Source organism: Idiotropiscis lumnitzeri, chromosome 20 (assembly GCF_059441095.1).
Source record: "Idiotropiscis lumnitzeri isolate Australia: NSW breed Sydney's pygmy pipehorse chromosome 20, RoL_Ilum_1.0, whole genome shotgun sequence".
Lineage (NCBI taxonomy): Eukaryota > Metazoa > Chordata > Actinopteri > Syngnathiformes > Syngnathidae > Idiotropiscis > Idiotropiscis lumnitzeri.
This window is the reverse complement of record NC_142410.1, coordinates 1,705,484-1,729,130: the sequence shown is the minus strand read 5'-3', so window position 1 is coordinate 1,729,130 and position 23,647 is coordinate 1,705,484. Positions and strand designations below refer to the sequence as shown.

Here is a 23,647-nt window from a genome sequence, read left to right as displayed (position 1 = left end):
GGCAAAAACGGTTAACAGGTGTTGTCTGTCTAACAAAATATTGTATATTTCAATAGTATTCGTCTAAGTAAGTATTATTTAATGAATAAATATACAACAAATAGTATGCAATACACATGGTTGGTAGGCTAAGCAAAACCGGAAGTAGAAGGAGGGGTTTAATCTTGTCCTTGGTAACGATAACGGCCCGCTTTACCCTTTGAGACATTCGTTCGGTACTTTCCGGAACCGCTCGGTTTCACTCGTAGCCTCTCCTTTCACTGCAGCGCATTTGCCAAGCGGACTGGCCCGCTGCTCTCATCCGAGTCCTAAGTGCACCCTGTCGGATCTATTAAACGACCAACGCCGGCTCTCGGAGGCCCTCAGCTCGTGTACAAATGCAAGCTATCAAATGCGTGGTGGTCGGTGACGGGTAAGGAAGAAAATGCTTGTCAAATTCTCTCTCCCGCGATGTGTCCACGGATAAATTATGGGAGGATGCTATGTAGAAAAAGGGTCTGGGGCTCGCCCTGTTTTGTGCACTCTGCCACCGATGTTCGTTATATTTTTGCTGTTCGACTTCTTAGTTCTATTTCGTTCGTACCTTAATGGCGGCCTTTAGAGTATCGTAAGGTTATTATTAATCTAGAAAGCGTCGGGATGCTATGCCGACCACCTACACGCCTTGTAGGCCACCGGAGGCAGGCTGAAGTGCTGATGCACGCTGAGGAATGTGTTGTCCTGTTAACAAGCAAGCAGGCCCCGCTGTCCAAATTTTTCCATTCAGTCGCATGCATGCATCTTCGTCATCACCATAGCATACTATCAATAGAACACTTGTCGATTAATCAATCCACTGTGAAGATCGTCATTGTTAAGCATGGCAACGGCAGACAAGCCCCAGTAACTGTTTTTAAGAGTCCAAAATAGCTTTAAGTGATGACACTAGTTTTTGCCCTTCTTTGAAAGAAATCCCACGATGAACTGTTTTGGAACATATAGACGTTTACATGCGAGGAGTGGCCTCGTGGTTCAGTCTTGTTTAATGATCCCAATGTGTCACTGTGTTAACTGGACCTCAATGCAGTGCATGTTATTCACTGTCCTGTGAAGAAAATCTACATTATTTTGGTTTGCCCAAGTTATTTTCACAACATGATAATAGATGCATCTGAAATTGACAACTTATTAGAAATAGAAATATCTCTCACTATGACACTTTTAACTACAACCACAATTATAAACGGACTTGGGGAGTAACTGAATACTATACCAGCGTCACATATTCAGGATAGAAATAGTTTTTACTTTAATCCGTTACAGTTACAGAAAAAAAAAAACACGCGCACTTAAACTAGTTGCCCAAACAAGCTTTCACAGAGTTTAGTGGACTAGTCATAATATAGCTTGCTGCCGTTGTGCACACTCTTGTTTTTTTTTTTTTTTGTTGGTCAACAAGGACAGGTCACTGGATACGTTTTGGTCTTAAAGTGGTCGGTTTCAAAAGTGACTCAAAGGGAATGGATGCTTACTCTTTTGTAATTTTTATTATACTCAGAGAAATAACTGAGCGATTACCATATGGGAGATGGCGGGCTAGCCCTATGCCTGCAACTTGTAAGTAATTACTTCACTAATTCCCGTCACAAATCACCAACAGCTTTATTATTTGAACGCCATATTACCAAGGGCGGCTTCAGGATTTTTTTTCTCTGGCGTGCTGGACGGATACATAGGGCGGTGAGAGAATAACTTATAAATATATTTTAGAATATCAAATAAAATGCTGGAGGTTCTTAACTGCGGCTGGACAGATTTCTGATGGGGCTATAGCACCGAGCCCTGGTACAGCGCCAATATAGTATCATCTGCTAAATTTGTCAGCTGGAATTATAACAATTTACTTCCTACAATCAATAAAATATATTAGATTTCTTTCTTTCACCACACTAATAAAATAGTTGGTTTCTGCCTTGCTCCAAATCTGTGCTCCTGTGCTGTGTCTCATAGTATTTGTTTACCTCTGCCCTTGTATTTCTAGTGAGTTGTGTGACAGACGCCACTCATACAGGTAGTTCCTGTACTCAAAGGACCAAGATTGCATGGCCATAGAACATCGACAAAACACAAATTAATGTTCCTTCAATGGCGATTTCCTGATACGTCTTTATATGACCAAATAATTATATTTGAAAAGGAATAACCTATGGGTCTTCTTGAGGTTTTTAAAAAACAGACTATGAGCAAATTTGGGTTTTTGCAGGTGTTTACATGGCCTTGTGCAACGGCATTGAAAGGTTTATCAACTCATGTAAACATAGTCAGTTATTCTCAATGTCTGTTACATGCGTTCCCTCTACCAGTACGAGTCACTGCCTAAGTACAATTCAGTTGTATTTATTGCAATACATTTGCATAACATTTTTAAGATAAATTGTATTGACTTATTCAAGTATTTTTCTACCAATATTTCAGTGTCAAATTATATAATCTCATGGTGATATAATATTAAATACAGTATACCTTTTTAAAATTAAATCTGTCTCGTTTTGATCTAAAGCCCTACTACGCTACTTTAACAAAATGTTAGTCATACTGGTGTTTGAAGAGCAAATACTGTACTGTATTTTTTTTCTTGGTGAAAATGTTTTTTTTTTACAGTACTCTACTGCCTGCAGCCAGGTCAGCATTGCAAATGAGACTTCTCAATTGTTCATCTGGGGAAAAAAAACAAAACAAAACACTGCGCGGGAAAAGATTGGTTGTAAAAGGAAACTCAAGATCTAATTAATCTGCTTATTGGTCACTGTCGTTTCAGCTCTCCTGTTTTTACTTAAAATGGTCCAAAATCATTCAAGGGCTACAGCCAGTACAAAAATTGTACACACGTAAAATAAATGTGACGAGATTATGAATTATTTTCCGAATAAAGTCTTATTACAAGGCAATATGAGGAGCCCCCCCCAAACAAAAAATTAATGTTAAATAAATGGAGTTCTAAAATTACTATGATGATTGGCCAAAAGACAAATAATGGATTACTACATTGATGGAAGAAGATAGGAGCAGTAGCATAGTCTTCAACTCAAACAAAAGTTACACAAGTGTGTGAGCAATAACAGAACAACTCATTGGAAACAAGAAACAATGATAAACTGGTGTTGCCATTGACAAGTATACTAGTCGATTACTTTTTACAATGGGTATGGGTGGGGAAAGTCTGATTCAAACTTAGAAACAACTTTACTGATGCACAACCACCAGTAGAAGACATCGATGCCCATTTTAGATATGAAACCAGCGCAGTTTATGAGTCACTGTTCGAAACGGCTGCATTTTATGCAACCTACCTCTTCTCCAACTGCTGACTATCATAGACAGAAAAAGGCACTTTTTTCCTGGTGAAAGAATATGATATATTCTTTTATTTAGTAGTTTGTTGTAGTTTGACTAGTAATTGCCAAACGTTTGGAAACACCTTTAAATTCAAATGTTATCTACCACAGTAACAGTTCAAAAATTCAAGCTATTAGCTTTTGATTATGCACAGCTGTGAACTGAAAGTCATTCCAGGTCATGAAATGTTTCAACAATTGAAAAAACAAGAAGCACAGAATATTTTTTCCAAACTTTTGCTTGGTAGAAAAGCGCTATATAAATAAAGCTGCCTTGCCTTAGTGTGAACATTTTATAATCATTGACCACAACATCCTTTGGGTCTTGAAATTGTCAAAAGCTGTAAACGGCAGGCAGTGATGAGTTTTAACAGTCAGTTCCCTTCTCTCTTACCACCATTTCACGCGCAGCCAAAGATGTGACTAAAGAAATTAAGGCAAGCAAAACAATAATCCGACACCTTTCTTGCTGTGGAGCTGCACTTAATTACCAGCCCAGACTGATTGCAGACAGGTGCGCATTGAAGACTCTGCCCACCAATTAACCAGGCAATTAACCTGTGAGCAGAGAGAAAACCACATTTCGCAGCAGGTCAAAACAGAATGTTCCAATTGCTAGGAAAATGTTGTAACATTCATGAGTATATGTTCGCATTTTTTCAAAATGTGACTGAGAAAATAAACTTAAAATTAAATTCAAATAAAATAGTATTTCCTTTCATCCTTTATGTGCACTCCTATAAATTATTTCAAATATTTAAAGTTACTCTTCTTAAAAAAAGAAAACTTTGGGCACTCTTACATATGCTTCCATGGAACACCAATTGTTGTGTGTAAGTAGGTTAGAGGTCACTTCTGTCTGTGATTACGAATGTGCATGTGAGTTGTGATGTGGGTAAAAATTAGAGGTCAACTATATCCCTCAGGCAACATGAATGTAGGCCAGTGTCTGTGCGGCATTCACTGAAAGGGAGTAGCTGCCTCCCTTTAATTGAGGACACACACGTACACACACTGTGTACTGATACCCCATATTCAGGCTTTTTTACACATACTGTATGCAAATGTGTTACACTTCTCTCCATTGTCTTTCAGGGCTGTGGGTAAGACCTGTCTGCTGATTAGCTACACCACCAATGCATTCCCGGGCGAATACATCCCCACTGTGTGAGTAAAATAAAGTAATGAGTTTACCATTTTGTCGCGATATTTGTTAGGTAGTGAGCTTCGGTTGCACCCTATGCATTGGCCTCAATGTATTTGTATTCCATAAAACATTGAAAATAAGTTAAGAGTGATGCTCACTAGAAAATCAAATATATTCTGTGATGCATTGCGCCAATACAAAAAAATGGATTTTCCGTTTCTGTTTGGTTTTTGGTGTGTGACAAAGTCACACATTGTGGAACAAAAGTATTTTTTAAATAAATGAAGCAACATCCCCACAACAATAGATTATAATAACGCACGCATGTGTATTCACTTACCTCTCTTCGCCTTCAGTTCCTTTCAGGAAAGATATTTAAAAAAAGGCAATTTGTACAAGCCACTTTAGTTATCAGTGAAATTCAGATACACATCTGCTCGAGTGAAGTTGGGGGGAAGGGCAAAACTAGTTTGAAATATAATCTATTTTAAAAAATTTTCCCACTTTTAAGGTCCTCTTTGCTTGTATTTTTTTATTACAAACAATGAATTAATCTGTATTACTATAAACAATATCAAGTTTATTATTCGTCGGCATGGTGGGCGACTGGTTAGCACCATGGCCTCACTGTTCAGAGGCGCAGGTTTCGATTCCGTCTCCGGCCTTCCTGTGTGGAGTTTGCATGTTCTCCTTGTATTCTTTGTGGGTGTTTTTTCCGGGTACTCTGGTTTCCTACCACATTCCCAAAAAAATGCATGGTAGGTTAATTGAACTTTCTAAATTATGTTGCCTTTGTGTGCCCTGCGAATGGCTGGCAACCAGTCCAGCGTGTAGACTGCCGACTGTCCGAAGACAGCTGGGATAGGCTTATTGTACATAAATGTTTTGGTCTTGTCATGTGGACTGTACTTAGTAAATTTTGAACGTATATAGACCCTATATACTCTACCGACGGACCAAATTGACTATATCTTTTTGTTTTGTTTATTCCAAATTGTACCCTTTGTGATTTGAAAATTATTCTCCTACAATGCAATATTAATTTGAATATGATTAATCGTTCAGCCCTATCTGAGGGTCACAGATGCCCTTTCAGCAGCCAATTGCAGAGCACAGACCAACAAGCTTCATACTGTGAGGCGGGGCTACAAAGTCTGGTCCTTTTCATTACGTATCAATTTATCCTTCTTACAGCTTTGACAACTACTCCGCCAATGTCATGGTGGATGGGAAACCAGTCAATCTGGGCCTTTGGGATACAGCCGGACAGGAGGACTATGACAGGCTCAGACCATTATCTTACCCTCAGACGGTAATCACAGTAAACATTCTGTTGCTGCACTTTTCATCTTTTTTATATGATTATATGATCGTTTATATTTCATGTCATTGGCCAGCCATTTGATGATGCTAATGATAACAAAAATCGGTAAATACAAATTATATCATATGGCCTTTCAAGGAACCCAGTGATGCTGAACAGTACTTCACGAGGCAAAAAAGTAATAGAAATATTAAAAAGCATGATGTTGAAATACATATTTTACATACATATTCTGTTTTATATCTGTTGCGTTGGCAGCTTCGTAATCCATATTTCTTTCTTTGCTCACCGCACCGACATAACACTTCGATAATTTCAGGATGTTTTCATCTCAACGTTTATTTCTGTCACACGACACAACAAGCCTTCTCACAGCCAACTTCCATTAAAGGGCATTACACCTAACGTAAAGTGTCCGCACGTAAAACATGAGAGATTTACGACAGTTACAAAATATAATTAACGTTGCAATAAATATGACATGACATTCAACAAAATACACATAAAGCCATATTGACATTTTGGCATATTATTAAATATATCACTCCTTAAAAAAAAGAATATAATGAGAGCATATAACTCAACAATATCTATGAGAGCTTTGTTCTATGTCAACAGGAGTGACCCAATAAATGAGGGACTGTGGTACTAGTACATTGTCAAGTTGATCACAACATTTAGCAATATGTTTCAGCATGTTGTCTTTGACAAGGCATTGGGACCATGTTAACTTCCCTTCCACTTAAAGGTGTAATAAAAAAAGCCCGCCAGAAGCAGATCCAGGCTATCCAGGCTTTGAATCTCAAGTCATCGACAAGTATACAGCAGTTTTGGAAATTGGTGCTAGTTCTGGTGTAGGTGCCTGAGAAAAACACGTGCATATTATTTTGACTTTCAATGTAATGCCAGGGGTCGCCACAGTGAGTCTCTTGCATGAAATTTTTCGCACAGTTTATATGTCGAATGCACTTCTTGACACCAGCCACACTCAGTCCCCCTCCCTCCCGCTGCGATCTCTGTACTCTTCCGGTCTCGACCCTCTGACCTTATTCATAAAAATTGGAGGCCCCTGACCCCCGTTCTGGCAGCAGCAAAATTGCCCGTGTTGAGCCAGCTCAGGGGGCGGCCATTTTGTCGCTTCTGTCGACTGACAATGACATCACAGTTGCTTAGGGCTCAGGTAACGAGCAATCATGACTCAGCTTAAAAAAACAGGTGAGTCGTGATCTGAACCTTGAGCTACAGTGATGTCATTTTCAGTCCACAGAAGTGACAAAATGGCTGCCAACAAATAGGGGTAAAAACAAATGGACTTAACTGCTTAACTCATATTCTGCAAACGCATTAATAATCAGAATGCCATGTTTTGACTAGACGGCCTGCATAGAACATTTTCTTGTAAAGAACGTTTGTGTTGACTTTCCCTTGAATAACTCAGCAAAATTATAAAATAAAGTCTGTCCCTTAAAATATTTTTGCAGTACTTTATTAAAATGTATAAATAACCTGCAAACACAAATTTAAATATCAAATTGCACTTGTAATATCATGGCATTAACAAAATGAGGAGACTACCTTAAATTATTAGGTAATTTTTTTTTTTTTACCTATTGATAATTATTTCACACAAGGAACCAGCGCTCCGGCAGCGACTTTCCTGTTTAAGGAGCTTTGTGGCATCACAGTGACAACACACTTGAGTAGAACAACTTTTAATTCCAGACACTTCGCTGTTGCAGAAAACGTGTTCCTGCCACACTGCACCAGCAACGCTGCATTACGTAATCCTGTCCCCTCACCACATACACAACGAATGGGTTCGGTGATGGCACGCTGCTTTTAGTGTTCAACAAAACTGAGAAACGTGTATGTTTATTTAATATGGTTGGAGTCACTGTAATATTATGTGCAGTTTAAACATTAAAACTGAAAAAAAACAGCCAAATGGAGTCGCACATTAAAGTTACAAATAAATACAGTAGCGTACTTACAAAACAAAAATTAAACCAACCCGGAAATGATTAAATGCACATTTATTGTCCTTAAAAGTTAAATACAACTGAATTCTACTTTTCTTAATAAAATGTACTTTTCTTGAAAAGTAAAACATGTATACTAATATATAAAATGATACTTTCACATACCACGAGAAGTAGACTGCATACCACTAGTGGTACTTGCAAAATTTTGAACATCCGTAAGATGCAGCAGCATTACATTTACTTTATATGTAACTTTGACAAATCAGCAATAACCGATTTGAATTTTAGACAACACTCGGTCTTCTTTTTGTCGATCCAAGTGTGTCTGGGGATACATATGCACACACAGTCGCACGCATGCAGATCTTGCTCTCAATGAGTCACGTGTTTGGTTCTCTCCCAGGATGTGTTCTTGATATGCTTCTCCCTGGTCAGTCCGGCTTCCTTTGAGAACGTCCGAGCTAAGGTCAGTACGCTGACTGATCGCCCGAACTCCCTCCTTTTACTCCCGCCACGCCGAGTCTGACCACAATGAGGCACATCTTTGGCTCCACCTGGCTTATTATTACACTGCCCACCTCTCGTCCAGACCTCATTTTACTATCTACTGGATTTGTACCCTCTGGGCCATAAAAAAGGTTGCAAGATGAGGTCTGAATGAGTTCAAACACTGCAGAGTGAGCGTGACGCCCTTTGTGGTTTTGTCTGCTGAGCATCATGAGATGCTTTCCTATGAAATCACACTTTTATGCGGGTCAAAGCTCACAGTGTAGTGTGTATAGGTTGCCTGACGATATTCTGTGCTCATACATGCTTCCAACCCAGATAGATCCGTTACCAATTTTGTTATAATCATGGAAAGGCGTGCAAATCTCTGCCTCTGTATCAAACTAACTTCTCTCTTTCTCTCCTGTCACCAACTTGGACATGCATTTGTGCGGATGCGTGCATGTATCTGTGTGTCCTGGTGCTTGCGTGTCGGTGTATGTGTGGCACTTCAGTGGTACCCTGAAGTGAGACACCATTGCCCCAACACGCCCATCATCCTTGTGGGTACCAAACTAGACTTGAGAGATGACAAGGACACCATTGAGAGGCTGCGGGACAAGAAGCTCTCTCCCATCACCTACCCGCAGGGTCTGGCCATGGCAAGAGAGATTGGTGAGATCACGTGTTGCAAATGTCAAGGGGTTATTCATTTGATTTGATGAATTTGCAGCCTTTTCAGTGAACATTTGAAAACACAAATGTTACAGTGACCCAGATATCAAATTTTGGCTTAATAAAAAAATGGAATGAACTTTTCAATGAGATCTCCACCATTACAATACACTACTCACTACGTCATTCCCACAGATATGAATAGGTAGATAAGACACACCCCCTTTGAGCTGCATGCGTCTGACGACGCTAAGCTATAACGGGAGGGGGGATGGCAAAGTCGCAAATTCCATATGTGTTGATGGCAAGAAAACGGAAAGGCCAAGGATTCTGTTGTGCTGCATCCAGTTGCGTACGACACCATACAAATACTACAAGGAAACTTTTTCCCAATGGTGTATATTCATAGCACATGATTTGGCATCGACAAAAAAGTTACACCCGTGAAAATTGGTTGAGAAAACAGCAAGTTACCTCTTATTAAGTCAGTGCATTACATTTGAAGGGAACGTTTCATCTTCCAACATGGCCGCCAAACAGACAAAGCCGTTTTCTCGGCTGCTACAGCGGACTAGCATATAAAGGTCAGTATTTTGGGGTCAGGGCGATTTTTTTTAATGAAACGGCTTGCGGATTTTAACCTTGTGTAAAATGAAATGAGTAAAACATTTTTGAAAGGGAACTTCAAGCTTTGTACTGACACCTTTACATTGGGGATATTCCGCATGTATGTCAATGATAACTGCAAGATAATGAGTAATTGTTTTGGCATATTTTGAGATAATTACTGACTCATGATATAAGTATTTCATATCAGCCAATATCAATATATATTTACCATAATACGGCTGAATTTAGGTAATTTTATTTTACAATATAAGATTCAACTCGTTAGTTTAAAGATTAAATATATGTCTTTTAACAAGAATATGCTTGGTAGGGCTGGGTGAATCACAATGTTTCACATTAATCTATTGATAATTATTGATTTATTTTTGTATATATTTAAAATAAGAAAAACAAATAAAATGATTAAAGATAGGATACAAGTTATGATATAAATACCATTCAAAATATTTGTTAGTAAAATACATTTGTACTCCAAATTTCCTCTTAGTTGCTTGTAATTGGGGCACAAATCTAATGTCGTACTGTTGCCTCTGCCTACAGCAAGCAGAATGACGGTGTTGGGGTTTGCGTCCTGATTTTTTTTTTTTTAAACAATATTATATTGAGTGAAATTTTTATTGATCTTGATCAGGTTTCTGTCGCGATATATATTGATATTGAATTATTGCCCAGCTCTAGTTTCTACCAACATCAACACGTCATTCCAAAATCATGTTCTTTTACTAATTAACAATGCTTAGGGCACTGTGTTAGACCAGAATTAGTGATTGGAGTTAAACCAAGCCATATTCGACAGCTGATTACTGATTTTGTGATTAAGTCGGAGATTCTAAGATTCTCTTTCATTTGTTAGTTTCAGTGTTTACGTAGTCATAAACACAATATTCGATGAGCATTGAAAGATCAGTCAGAATGCTCTGAACTGGCTGACACTCATGAGGCTCACGTTTTTTTAAGTGCTGGCATTGAAAGTGTTCATTGAATACGAAAATGAACATGTGTCAGTCCTCTGATTTCAGTTCAGTTCAGTTCAGTTGAGTATCTTGCTCAAGGTTACGTTGATGTTTGCTCTTGGGGAGCTTCAGGTTGAGAGATTCCACCACCTTTGCCAAGTTGACTCCAATTGAGTCTTTCAGAAACTATTTGGGCAACATGTCTCTAATCATGGATTTTTCTTGGTCCTCAGGGGCTGTAAAGTACCTTGAGTGTTCTGCGCTGACCCAGCGAGGCCTGAAGACGGTGTTCGACGAGGCCATCCGAGCTGTGCTCTGCCCTCCGCCTGTGAAGAAACGGGGAAAGAGGTGCACCATATTCTGAGAAGAAGACTCTTCGAAAACATGTCACTACAAGTCATTAAACAAGAACCACTACATCTCTAGGGTGATGAAGAGAGAAAATAGCTTGAGGGGGTGTGCACTGCTAAGATTGCTTTCTTTATATTGATGTTTTTTCAACGCAATATTGGTAACAGGACCAATATTTCTCTGATTGTGTTATCATTACAGAAAAAGGTCAAAATACATTTACTGCGTACCTACAGTACTTTGTATTCATAGAACCACACTGAGTTCCCATGAGGGCTAACAAAGGTTTCTATTACTCGTCTTACACCGCTACGTCCTGTCTTTCTTAGTCCTGCTTGCGTGAATGAATGCAGTGTTGACTGATAGAACGTGAACTGTGAACATGTCTTAAAAATACGGAATACATTTTTAGATTAGATTCATATGAGGAACTACTTGAAGATTTAACCTTCAGAAAAACTAGTCCTTTAAATGACAAGTTAAGCATGATGACATCAAGGAAATAGTTTTGAACACTGTTGTGTAAAATATCACTGGAATTTGCTCATCAATATTTTATGGAAGTATTGATTAATTGGAAAAATGCTTCATATTTTCCCCTTGGTGAAATAAAAACTAAACTACATTTAAAGCAGAAAGACATAATGAAAATAATAATGAATTAAATTATAAATACTTAGCAGTACTGTCCTCCTATTTAATTCGAATGACTTTAAGCAGTCAACATGATGTAAAAAAAAAAATATATATATATTTTAGGAAGCTTTAGCAATCAGTAAAATAAGTCTTGGAATTTCGAACTTAATGGCAAAAAAATTCTAGCTTCAGGGTGAGGACAATATTATAAATTTCCACGAGTCTGTAAAATTGTAGTAATTCATGGGAGTATTAATTCAAATACTTAAAAATGTAATACTCCTGGAATTACAATGAATTTATGAAGGAAAATTCAAGTCCATGTGCCAGAAAAGTTGTAGGTCATTAGCTGTTTGTGACAACTTTTTATTTGTCCTGTAAATTTTGTATTTCAATATATACATTTTATTATTATTTAGAACGTTTTACGTATGTTTCTGACCCCGGCATGGCCCTTTATAAAAAGAAATTCTTACAACTGGAAATTAGTTTGTAATAAAGGTAACACATTGATTTAAGATAGAATGAATTTTCACTTTATGTTGTGGGCCAATAACTATTGGGTCAGTGGTATATTTTTTCTGTGTTGCATCTAAATTTAATGCAATGTTGAAAAAAAAATGCAACGGTTTGCCAGAAGACAATGACTGCTCTGGGTCCTCCTTGCATGAGTTGTATAACAATTTGGCAAACCGGATGTTGCGGAGATATTGTTTGAACGCCATTCTTTTCTGACATTTTGTTAATATTACACATACTGTATATTTGTAGCACAATGAAAGAATATTAAATATATTAAAATTGTGCTATATTCCATTTAGACAAATAAAATTGGCTTAATCGTTGCAATAAAAACGACCACATTAGCAGCATTGATCCAAACTATGGCGATATCACCTTCAAAAGGACGCAGTTGTGACTTTTAATCACAAATTATAAATTTAATGTGGCGCATTTATAATCTTTGTTACAAAAAAAAAAACATGTAACAAGATGAAATCCTCGACTTCCCTGTTGGATTATATGGATTTATTGTTGTCTGTGGTCAAACATTGTTGCTCAAGCATTTGACTAACTTCATCTTAACTGTGAACATTTGACAGACAAACGTTGAAAACCTTGCTGCCTCTGAGAGTGGAGGAGTTTGCATGGGACGTCAAATATTCTGCCATTGTTTTGATGTTGTCTGTGTGCGCGTGTGTGCAAGCACGTGTGTGCGTGGGGTGTGCGCGTGTAAGGATGTTGTTTTGATAGTCCGGGGGAAGTGCATGAACGACAGTATTGTTTTAAACCCAAGTTTTTAGTGTCAAGTTTTTGGTACTAAATCATATTGTACTGCAGTAATAATCACGGCTGTTAAAGCGAAATGACATCTTATGATATGAATAATTGTTTGAAAATGAATGCTTTATGAAGCCTATTTAGCTCTTATAACTCCAAAATGAGGTAAAGTGATTCATGTTGAAGTTAGAAGTGTTGCTAACATTGTAAAATAAAGGGGCCACTTTTAGTTGGGTTTAGCGGTCAGTGACAAAAAAAAATGCACCTTTTATGAAATGTAATACTGTAAATGCATTTCTGTATGGGTGCAGGGCTGCTGTGTGTTTGTCTCCCAGTGACGATGAGACACAGCACTCCTACCTTTTTTGTCGTGATTGTTTGTTTTTTTTGGCTGGCATAGCAAACTATGTGGTTGAATGATGTTGTGTTGTCCTGCCTAGATAAGGTGTCGAAGTAAAGCTGACAAATGCAGCACCAATTCCTCATCTACTACTGCATGGAAGTTCTCTGGTTATTTGAAACACTGTAATTCTTAGGAGAGGTTGAAATGCATTGGCCATGTATGTATGTAATGTAAGATGAATTGTATACTTGTTCTAACTGTGTCTCATTTTTAAAATTTTATTACTTCACGTCTGTGTGGTTAAATATTTCAATTTTTTGGAATACTAAATACAAATGTATATGTACGTCCGGCTTTTTGTCCTGATTTATTCGACACCAGAGTCATTACATGTAAATCATCAAAGAAAATAGAATAAAAGTACCTGGATATGGACAATTACAGCGTGTTGTTTAAATTATCTGACATTTCTGCCAATTAAATTGTTTGTTCAGAGGTTATTATATATATATATATATATATATATATATATATATATATATATACGATTACAGTCGTTAGGATTAATGTTCCAAGATTATTGATGTAAGATTGGTCAATTGTTTCACTACTACTGGAATATTGATTGAATTCCTTGAGCACCAAGTTAAAGAAGAACTACTTCAAGTTTTACATGAAAGCAAACTACAAGCACATAAATCAGTATAGTTATTTTGCATTTTTCTTTCATTTTAATTAAACAGCCTTATCTTTGGGGAGGTGTCGCTCAGTGGTAGAGTGGTCGTTTCTGAAACGTCAAGGTTGTGAGTTCGATCCTTGGTCATTGTGACCATGTCGAAGTATTTTTGAGGAAGATACTGAACCCATTATAGTATTATCTTTGTAATGTGATTATTAGAATAATTTGGTCCCATTAGTATTTCTCAATAAGTGCTCAAAGGTTTTAAATTGTATCATCATTTGGAGTCACGAAACTCATCTTGTCTTCTTTATATTAATAAGTTGATTTTTCATTTGGTCAGACAAACGGTGGTTCTTTTTTCCCTTTTCTTTTGGTATCATCAATTGCTTGAAAATAAGTTTGCAGAGCAAATGTGAATTTGTGGTTGCCCAGAAATACATACAAACTGTTTTACAGCCACAACACTAGTGCCACAAGACTCATTTGTGGCAACGTATCCTCAAGCGTTGATGCGAAAAAGTCAAATCAGTATAAGCAGGAATAAATAAAGTAATCAGTCGTAAAGAATGTTCACAAAGTAAAAAACATCTGAAGGTAGCTCAATCCGACTTTCTTGCGCTTAGCAGTTTACCTAGACATTCATAGATGAGTACATTTAGCAGAACTCCAACTGACATGTAAAACCAAATGAAATATTGACTAGAGTCCAAACACAGAAGTGGTGAAGAGTTTTGGTGGTGATATTGTGCTGGTTTAACAGGCCAGGAATCCTCCATCCACGGGCAGGGACACTCCATTTGTCATTGTGCTCTTGTCACTCAGCAGGAACAAAATACTGTTCACCACTTCATCCACTTCTGGACACAAACACAAAAAGACAGTAGTCAACCCCAAATTCTGTGAGCGCAAATATCATCTCTGAAAAAAATAAAAAATCTGAGAGTCGTGACATGTGCTACTTTGTCTAAAAGTACTCATACAGAAGCTCAATGACCGTTTTTTATAATAGAAAGAGATGACAATAAATAATTTCAAGCTGTTTCCGCCATTAATGTGACCCACAACCTGCACAACTTAATTGCTTTTAAAATCTTAAAGCAATAGAAGTAAAAATAAACAACTAGGATAATGTGGTTCTACAAGTGAGTACACCCTATGGTTCTCCCATTCAATGGTGGAGAGTGGTGCTAGCAGCGGTTTTACCACAAGGCAAGTGAATGACCAATTGGTATGCAGGACACTCATTTCTCTAACCACGCCAGGCAATAACAACGGCCTATTGTTCGCCTCCCCCAGGGAGACACCCACTGAAGCACCTAAAAATTTAGTCTGGCTTTGTTTGTTTGTCTTTGTATCTTGATCCACATTTTCCCTGTTGCCTCAAGAGCCCTCCAACTCCCTCCGCCTCTGTTGTATCTATCATCCTAAATTTACATTTGCACTGAGCTATCCCTTCAGGCTCATGGACTTCTAGTCTTGTCTAAAAATTTGGATCTCAAGAAGCCTGTTGAATAAAAGGTGAAATGATCAGCGGTTCAGAGAATGAATGTGTTCGCCAAAGAGAATAAGTTCATTTGCCTTAATTCAGCCTTTGCGGATGGCAAGGATGACTGAGAATCTACTCAAATATACTGTTACGGTCCGATGAAACGCGAGTTAACATTTTGCCGCAAACACAACACTGTTCACTGGAATAGAACACCATAACTACAGTGAAGCATGGGGTGGTAACATCAAGCTTTGTTGCTGTTTTACTTCGGCTGGAACTGGGGCCTTAATCAAGGCAGAGGGAATTATGAACATTAAAAAAATCCTAGTCAGTGTTTGCACATAACCTTCAGTAGTTTGTTAAAAAGCCTACCAGAACATCTAACTTTATTTGGGTTAATCAGAGGCATTAAAAATGGTGGCAGGTATATGCTGAACATGAGTTAGAAGGTGGTTGGTCAATTCCAAACATATCCGCTTGAGTTATAAGAGTCTGCGCAACCATATTATCTGATTTTTTTCTTTTTACTTCGCCTTACTAAAAGTATTTTTTTAATGCAATCGAGTTTGTAAAAAATTAAGATCATGTGGTGAGAAAAGTTTTGAAATTACTTATCCTGGTCCCAATTAATTTGGGTAGCAAGACAGTACATATGAAAAAGTCTTAGTATTAATCACATTTATATACCCTATTCAGTACTAAATTCCATTGCACTCTCTTATTTATTTATCTAATTTATATATTTGTCTGTATTATTGTTGTATTGCACTGGAGAGGGGAGCCCTCTAATCTCGTTGCACACTTGAGTACAATGACAATAAAGGGATTTCTAATTCTAATTCTAATTCTAATATAGCATGCTTTCAGATGTACTGTATTACATAACATAATGTAATGTTTAATGACCACAAACTAGTTGTGATAAAGGAAAAGGAGCAGTAAAATCTGCTGGCTCCAACCTGCGAAGCGGCCCAGCGGGATGCGAGATGTCATGGTCTTAGCTTTCTCAGAGTCGCTCCAACCTAGACGGCCCATTTCAGTCAGCACCACGGTGGGGTTCACACTGTTCACACGGATCTGACACCAAATAAAACACAGGACATTTAGTAAGAGTCCAAAGTAACAGCAACAAACTGTCGTCAATAAAAGCATTCATGAGCAACAGAAACAAAGAAACTTGAGGAAAGTCAAGCCCAACATAGGAACACACACATCCTAACCAGATGCTTGACAAAAATATTATTTGAAATATGGACAAAATATGTGAATATGTGCAAAATAGGTCCACTTCATATATTTCATTTTTGATAATCCATTTTTCAAGGCACATATAAAAGGTCCACTATCCACTCCCGACAAAAAAGGATTTGAAGCAAACAACAAAATAGTCATATTCCAATTAAATCAATCCATCAGTACCGACGGAAGCTCCATAAGTCTGTCACTGTTGGTGTCCCATTTTCGCTGGCGGACTGACGGCAACTTTGTAACACTGACACAATTGCAGCCGAAAAAAGCAATTTTCAGCCGTAACCCAGACCGCTGCCCACAAGCAAGAGGAGGAGCTTAATAGAGTAAGAATTAAATTTTCTTGTGAAAAGTGGTTCAAACTGTTTCTAAATAAATAAAATTGTGTTGTTACCTTTGAAAAACAGTTTTTTTGCTGGCAGTCCAAAAATTGCAGAGACAAAATGTAATTTAGCCGTGATGGAAACGTGTTAAACAAAATAATGACAGCATGATGTACAGAGCCGGCCTGAAATAATGATTTCCGGATCCGCCACTGGATAAACACGGAAGCTCACTGACGCATCCAATGGATTTTTATTTTGGTCCCATCTCTCTCCCAAAGAAAAAAATCCTGTCCCATCTCAACAAGATGAAAATGGCGCCTGCTTCCGTACTGCTCACATTTTGGAGGTCAGCTACATTTAAATTAAAAAAATGAAAAAAAAACAAATTTCTGCTCATTGACTCTTTGAGGATTTTTTTCCCCCTACTGGATACTCTGGATTCCTGTCACCCACGGATATCTCTGCGGTAATTCCCATGGGATTGGAGTCAATTTTACTGGCAATCACAGGACTGGGACAGTACAGGATAAAAAATTCACAGGAGCAGACAGTAGCGTCATCATCCAGAAGGGATAAAAAAGATCCATGCTCGCCTGCTGGCCGCTGTCATCGGCCCTCTGCCTTGTGAGAGTTGACACAACTTTAGTCTAGTTAAATGTCCAAGATATATCCAGTCGGGGTTCGTGTGCACATTCTTGCAGTTGTTCGCTTCAGCTAATCTAAGTGGAGAATGGCACGATATTTTTAATTTAGTGGCGGTGATCACATCAGCTCACATTTGATGTAAACAAATCTAAACTATTTTGCAGGACACTTTTATACATTCACAGGGTAAAGTGGACAAGAGTATTTATGTGAATTTACATTTTGGTGGCGATCGGTCGCCGTTTTAGACAACAGAATTGACAAAGCGAGCAATATTAACATGCTTGCCTCTCTGTTGTGACGTAGACGTTGAAAGAGGAAAAAAATAACAGGCCGAGCTCCAAAAGGGGACGTGCTAATTTGTTGTAAATCTCATCACAAAAAAAAAAATAAATAACTTAAATCACTACAGAGTCTTTTTAGGGGGGATTTTAGACTGCTGTCATTTTTACAAACTTGTTATATAAGTGCCAATGTTAATGTCAATCAAGCGTCCCTTTAAGAGCAGTATTTAATGCTCAAACTAAACTGTGCATTATGTTACAATGCTTACAATATTATCAAATCTACTTTTAAACAATAAAACCAAATTTTGATAAACTCATTGGCCTACTACGTTACTGTCTTTTAATGTTGATTATAATGAGGGTACTATGAAATTCAAGTATCTTTTCGTAGCACTTCAAGTTTGAAAATCACTTCCCTATAAACCTTTTGCAAGGTTGAATTGTTAACAAAAGGGGGAAAAATAGTATGATCTATGTGGAATATTGCGGTGTCGAGCGGGATAATGAAATATCCAAAACCATCACTTCCAGGAAAAAAAAAAAGGCATGTCGTCAACAATTCATCAAGATGAAGCCTTTTTTAACACTTCTAATTTGTTACTAGTTGGAAGAAATGTGACGTGAGCACAGACCAATTGTACCAATTTGTAAAAATAAGAATGATAATATGAAACAGACCACGGCACGGTGGCCAGACTGCTTAGCACGATGGCCTCACAGTAAGAGACAGCAGCGGTCGTGGGTTCGATCCGGCCTTCCTGTGTGGAGTTTGCATGTTCTCCCCGTGCCTGCGTGGGTTTCCTCCGGGTACTCCGGTTTCCTCCCGCATTCCAAAAACATGCATGGCAAGTCGATTAAACACTCTAAATTGCCCTTAGGTATGAGTGTGAGCGCGGATGGTTGTTCGTTTCTGCGTGCCCTGCGATTGGCTGGCAACCAGTTCAGGGTGTCTCCCGCCTACTGCCCGAAGATAGCTGGCATAGACTCCAGCACCCCCCGTGACCATTGTTTTCATTATTTTTTATTATTATTTATACCGTGGTTGTAGGCTGCTTCCTGGTTCATTGAGTACAGATGGCCAGTGCCATTATGATTACTCAAATGGTGAAAATAAATTATTCAATTTCAAAATAAACCAACATTTAAGAATGGGAGGTGGTCCTTGCCCATGTCCCACTACATTTTAATGCAAATGCTATTTGTATTATTTAAATTATACTGGTTCCTGTATGTGTGCTATTATATGAAAACAGTTCAAAAGTGTTCAGCAGCAAGAATTTCTGCCATGTAATTGACAACGTCAAGTACCTGATGGGGTCCCAGCTCCAGAGCCATGACTTTGGTCAACATGTCCAGTGCTCCTTTAGTGGCACCTAAAGATGATTACAGAAGTGTGAGATGACTCAAAAGACATTGTACTTATCCTAAACAACAATAACAAGTCACAGGTCAACTTTGAAAAGACACAAAGATGTACCTTTAGTTTACTCACAATAGACAGAATGGTTTTTGAGGGCACATTGTGACGCCTGGCTAGACACATTGACGATAGAGCCTCCTGATCGTCTGGCCATCATCCCACGAGCCACGACCTGCCACATAGAGTAGCTGCCTTTGATTTAGTGGAAAGAGTTTGGAGTAAGACGAGTTAAAAGCTCTTCAACATCTTTACCTGAGACACATGCAGCACCGCTTTCACATTTTCAGTAAAAGACCTAGAAATATAAGACACTTCATTTACTTTCTGGACCACACTTTCATTCGACTCCTAGTGTAGTTTTTATTAATTTATTATTATTTTTAATGTATGAAGTATTTGTCAAGTGCAAAATGAAAATAAAAAAGGTCACTAAGTATTGTGTAATAAAGTAAAGTAAACTAGAATTCTCAAACGACTGACCTTCCTTCTTCTGTACGGATATACAATAATACCAAAATAAATACATTTAAAATGAACCTTGAAAGTTCATGTATGGTAATCATTGACAAAGATGAAAACGAGTTTTAATTTCTTTCATGAACGCAAGATGTAGTTTGTTAGTTATCTTTTTTAAAGCATTTTTTTTTATTTTATTTGTTAATAAAAACTATTTACTACTATCGACTACTTTCAATTTTAGTTAGACATATTTTGTAAGTTGTTGGTGACTATAACAAGTTTGCAGAACAATTGTCTCACTGGTCGAATTGGTCAGGTGTGACTTCAAGAAATGGCTGGAGTTTGGCACATGCAGCATTATTGATGAGCAGATCAATGGGGCCGATGTTTTTGAGGGCAGCATCTGTGGCCTTCCAGTCTGCCAAGTCAACACACACAGGGATGATGGATGGACACTACGGGAACACATCAGAAGGCAGAAAACATGGATTTCGGAGGGGAAAAAAGGAAAATGGTTCTGGGATACTTCGAATGTTAACAATCATGTACCTCGTGCACCAGACTGTCCAGGTCAGACTGTGTGCGTGTAACCGCTGTCACAATTGCACCATAACGTGCCAGAGTTAATGCCGTGGCCCTGCCAATCCCTGAGATACAATACATACAAAAAATAGGGGACTTGCAGCGTGTGAATTAACGCAACAAACACAAAATATTAAAAGTTTAGGGCCATGCAGTCCAAATAAATAGAATAGAGATCGTAAAATAAATAGGACCACTTTGATTCAAAATATGGACTGTTTTTTTTTTTTTAATCATAAAAATTGTTAATGTAACTGTAGTATTTGAATGGCCATTTACATATTCATCCATCCATCTTACATATAGCTAATCATGAACCCACAACCTCTGAATTGTGAGGTAAGTCATGCACTGTGCTGCCTGAGTATTTTGGGTATATAACCAAATTTATCACCATGTAAAATTTAAGGCAAATTGATTTTCCAGTTTAAACGCCAAAAAGTAATTCAGGGAAGTATGACATTTTGAACAAAAATATATAATACATACATTTTACAGACTTTTTTCATTTGGGGAAAAAAGGGCAAACAAAATCCACACGTGCAAAATTTTACCGAGTCATAATTTCTTTTATTGTATAGATTGGCCATGCAATAAAGGCAGGTACCTCCAAATGTTGTGTTTTTTTTTGTATTTTCTAAAGCATAAACTGGAGTTAAATATAAAAATCATCAAAAAGCATCAAAGCTCTTTGAAGAGAAAAAAAGACTCACGAGTACCATCAGCGAGGATTTTTCAATTCCATTCTTTAAACATCGTGCAAATGTTTTGCATACATTTGTGCACAGTGGGATACTATATTTTATTTAATAGAAACCGCTATAGTATTTTATTAGTGTTGAGGAGGTTAAACACTTTTACAGTGGCGTTCACGTCCACCCCCGTACTGCAGTCAGGCCAACCTCCACTCGCAAAGACGAAGTCAAGCCAGTGCCAATACTGTGCAACACGGTGCATTACGGTAATGCACCGAAAGCGCTTTGTTGGTGGCCACCTTCAAAATAAAAACTATGAAACTCAATTATGTACGTCAGTGGTTTTGATTTAAAATGATGTTATTAAACTTCTCATTTCACCCAGGGGGAATGCAAAATGACTCATAATTGCACCAAGAAATGTTATGAATTGCGATAGAAAGAGAAATTATTGTTAACTGTAGATCAATGGCTGATATTACAACTGATTCAATAAAAAATAATTAAAAATTAAGTTTTTGTTATCCCGCAACCAGACTACTGCAGAGGAACACTAGGCCACCCCAGGTATCCAACCAATTTACTTTCATCAAAATCTGACGTGGCATTTCAAAATAAAAGGCAGGAGAAATCTCAAAATTTGACCTTTACATCCGATTCCGAAAATTCATTAAAAATTAAGTTTTCGTTATCCCGCAACCAGACCACTGCAGAGGAACACTAGGCCACCCCAGGTATCCAACCAAGGTACTTTCATCAAAATCTGACGTGGCATTTCAAAATAAAAGGCAGGAGAAATATCAAAATTTGACCTTTACACCCGATTCCGAAAATTATCAAACTAAATTTTCGTTATCCCGCAACCAGGCAAGCACTGGGGCACACTAGGCCACCCAAGGTATCCAACCAAGGTACTTTCATCAAAATCTGATGTGGCATTTCAAAATAAAAGGCAGGAGAAATCTTTAAATTTGACCTTTACACCTGATTTAGAAAAATCATTAAAAATTAAGTTTTCGTTATCCCGCAACCAGACTACTGCTGGGACACACTCGGCCACACCAGGTATCCAACCAAAGTACTTTGAATGAAATCCGATGTGGCATTTCAAAATAAAATGCCGAAGAAATCTCAACTTTTGGGTGTAACTGTCAAATTTTGAGATTTCTTCAGCATTTTATTTTGAAATGCCACATCAGATTTCATTCAAAGTACTTTGGTTGGATACCTGGGGTTGTCTAGTGAGCCTAAACTGTGGTCTGGTTGCAGGATAACGAAAACGTAATTTTTCATGAGTTTTTCAAAATCGGGTGTAACTGTCAAATTTTGAGATTTCTTCAGCATTTTATTTTGAAAGGCTACATCAAATTTGGATGAAAGTACTTTGGTTGGATACCTGGGGTGGTCTAGTGTGCCCCAGCACTGGTCTGGTTGCGTGATAATGAAAACATAATTTTTAATGATTTTTTCATAATCGGTTGTAATGGTCAAACATTGATATTTCTTTGGCCTTTTATTTTGTAAATGCCACATCAGATTTTGATGAAAGTACTTTGGTTGGATACCTGGGGTGATCTAGTGTTCCCCAGCACTGGTCTGGTTGCGGGATAACGAAAACTTAATGTTGAATTTTCTTTTTTTAATTTGTTGTAATGTCAGCCATTGGTGCACAGTTAACATTGATTTCTCTTTCTATCTCAATTCATAACTTTTCTTGGTGCAATTTTGAGTCAGTTTGCATTCCCCTGTGTGAACAGAGAAGGTTAATAACATTATTTTAAATCCAAACCACTGACGTGCATACTTGAGTTTCACAGCTTTTATTTTGAAGGTGGCCAACAACAAGCGCTTTCCGCGCATTACCGTAATGCACCGTGTCGCACAGTATTGAAAATTAGAGTGGCGGCTGGCTTGACTTTGTTTTTGCGAGTGGAGGTTGGCCTCACTGCAGTATCCCCCTGTCCGGTTCAGTGGACACACGCAGGAAGGAGGATAATCATTTTTGCGTATTGCTTTTACCTTTTCCTGCTCCGGTGACCAGAGCGTGCTTGCCTTCAAATGAAATCTCCATGCCGAAAGAGATCCAAATAAAATGTCCTGCAAATGAAAACCGAACATTTCACTCGTTCGGCTCGGAAAGAAGCAACGAGTCGCACTCGTGATCCTATTGCGTGACGATACGCGACTGACTAAACCTGCAAGATCGCTCCCTTAAATGCTTATTTCAACAAAGAATATGGGTATTTTATGTTGTTTTTTTTTAACGTAAGCGTTGCTGTTCTCACCCAAGTAGTGCAAACACGAACGAAGCTGGCCAGGCGCGCAGTTGTCAGGAAGAGGCGTTACTTAGTTCCGCTTGGCTACCAAGTTGAGTTTAAAGTTAATGGTCAAAGTCGGTTTTGATGGCAGCTCAGTCCAGCTCATTTGTCGACAAACCCACGGAGGTGTTTTGCTTGTTTACAACGTGCTGAGCTTTCCGATAATTCCGTTAGAGCAATAGCTTATCCAATTTAATACGGTGACCTAAATTCTATAGGCACGTTTATGTTTACTCGCCGCTGGAAATTACATCATGATAAAAAAAAAAATAAAAAAACTTGGAAAACTGCAACATGGCAATAATTTATCCTCA

At 38.1% G+C, this 23,647-nt stretch overlaps 2 protein-coding genes across 4 annotated transcripts; one reads left to right on the top strand and one right to left on the bottom strand.

The window, feature by feature from the left end:
* The first annotated feature begins 208 nt into the window (after nucleotides 1–208).
* On the top strand, nucleotides 209–13,620 carry rac3b (Rac family small GTPase 3b). The gene is made up of 6 exons (XM_088284282.1): nucleotides 209–412; nucleotides 4,470–4,541; nucleotides 5,716–5,833; nucleotides 8,231–8,293; nucleotides 8,829–8,988; nucleotides 10,805–13,620. The coding sequence occupies exons 1-6, from the start codon at nucleotides 378–380 to the stop codon at nucleotides 10,933–10,935; spliced, it is 579 nt and encodes a 192-aa protein (XP_088140408.1). The 5' UTR covers nucleotides 209–377; the 3' UTR covers nucleotides 10,936–13,620.
* Nucleotides 12,573–23,470, bottom strand: dcxr (dicarbonyl/L-xylulose reductase). 3 transcript variants are annotated; one of them, XM_088284280.1, is made up of 9 exons: nucleotides 23,301–23,470; nucleotides 23,035–23,112; nucleotides 20,288–20,385; nucleotides 20,039–20,193; nucleotides 19,532–19,574; nucleotides 19,352–19,451; nucleotides 19,168–19,232; nucleotides 16,313–16,430; nucleotides 12,573–14,718 (listed from the first exon to the last, which is right to left on the bottom strand). In XM_088284280.1, exons 2-9 carry the CDS (start codon nucleotides 23,084–23,086, stop codon nucleotides 14,618–14,620), a joined length of 732 nt encoding a protein of 243 aa, XP_088140406.1. In that variant the 5' UTR covers nucleotides 23,087–23,112; nucleotides 23,301–23,470; the 3' UTR covers nucleotides 12,573–14,617. The 3 variants fall into 3 exon arrangements, with proteins under 3 accessions (XP_088140406.1, XP_088140405.1, XP_088140407.1); XM_088284279.1 differs by having other exon boundaries at nucleotides 12,573–14,721; nucleotides 23,301–23,464; XM_088284281.1 differs by lacking the exon at nucleotides 20,288–20,385 and having other exon boundaries at nucleotides 12,573–14,721; nucleotides 20,039–20,156; nucleotides 23,301–23,467.
* Between the last annotated feature and the right edge of the window lie 177 nt (nucleotides 23,471–23,647).

Coding starts and splice junctions, on each gene's coding strand:
- dcxr (XM_088284279.1), bottom strand. CDS start 23,086: ATGGAGATTTCATTTGAAGGCAAGCACGCTCTGGTCACCGGAGCAGGA. Junction 19,575..20,038: donor ACACCTGACCAATTCGACCA/GTGAGACAATTG, acceptor TTATATTTCTAG/GTCTTTTACTGAAAATGTGA. Junction 16,431..19,167: donor TGGAGCTGGGACCCCATCAG/GTACTTGACGTT, acceptor ATTTGGTGTCAG/ATCCGTGTGAACAGTGTGAA.
- rac3b (XM_088284282.1), top strand. CDS start 378: ATGCAAGCTATCAAATGCGTGGTGGTCGGTGACGG. Junction 4,542..5,715: donor GGCGAATACATCCCCACTGT/GTGAGTAAAATA, acceptor TCCTTCTTACAG/CTTTGACAACTACTCCGCCA. Junction 5,834..8,230: donor CATTATCTTACCCTCAGACG/GTAATCACAGTA, acceptor GTTCTCTCCCAG/GATGTGTTCTTGATATGCTT.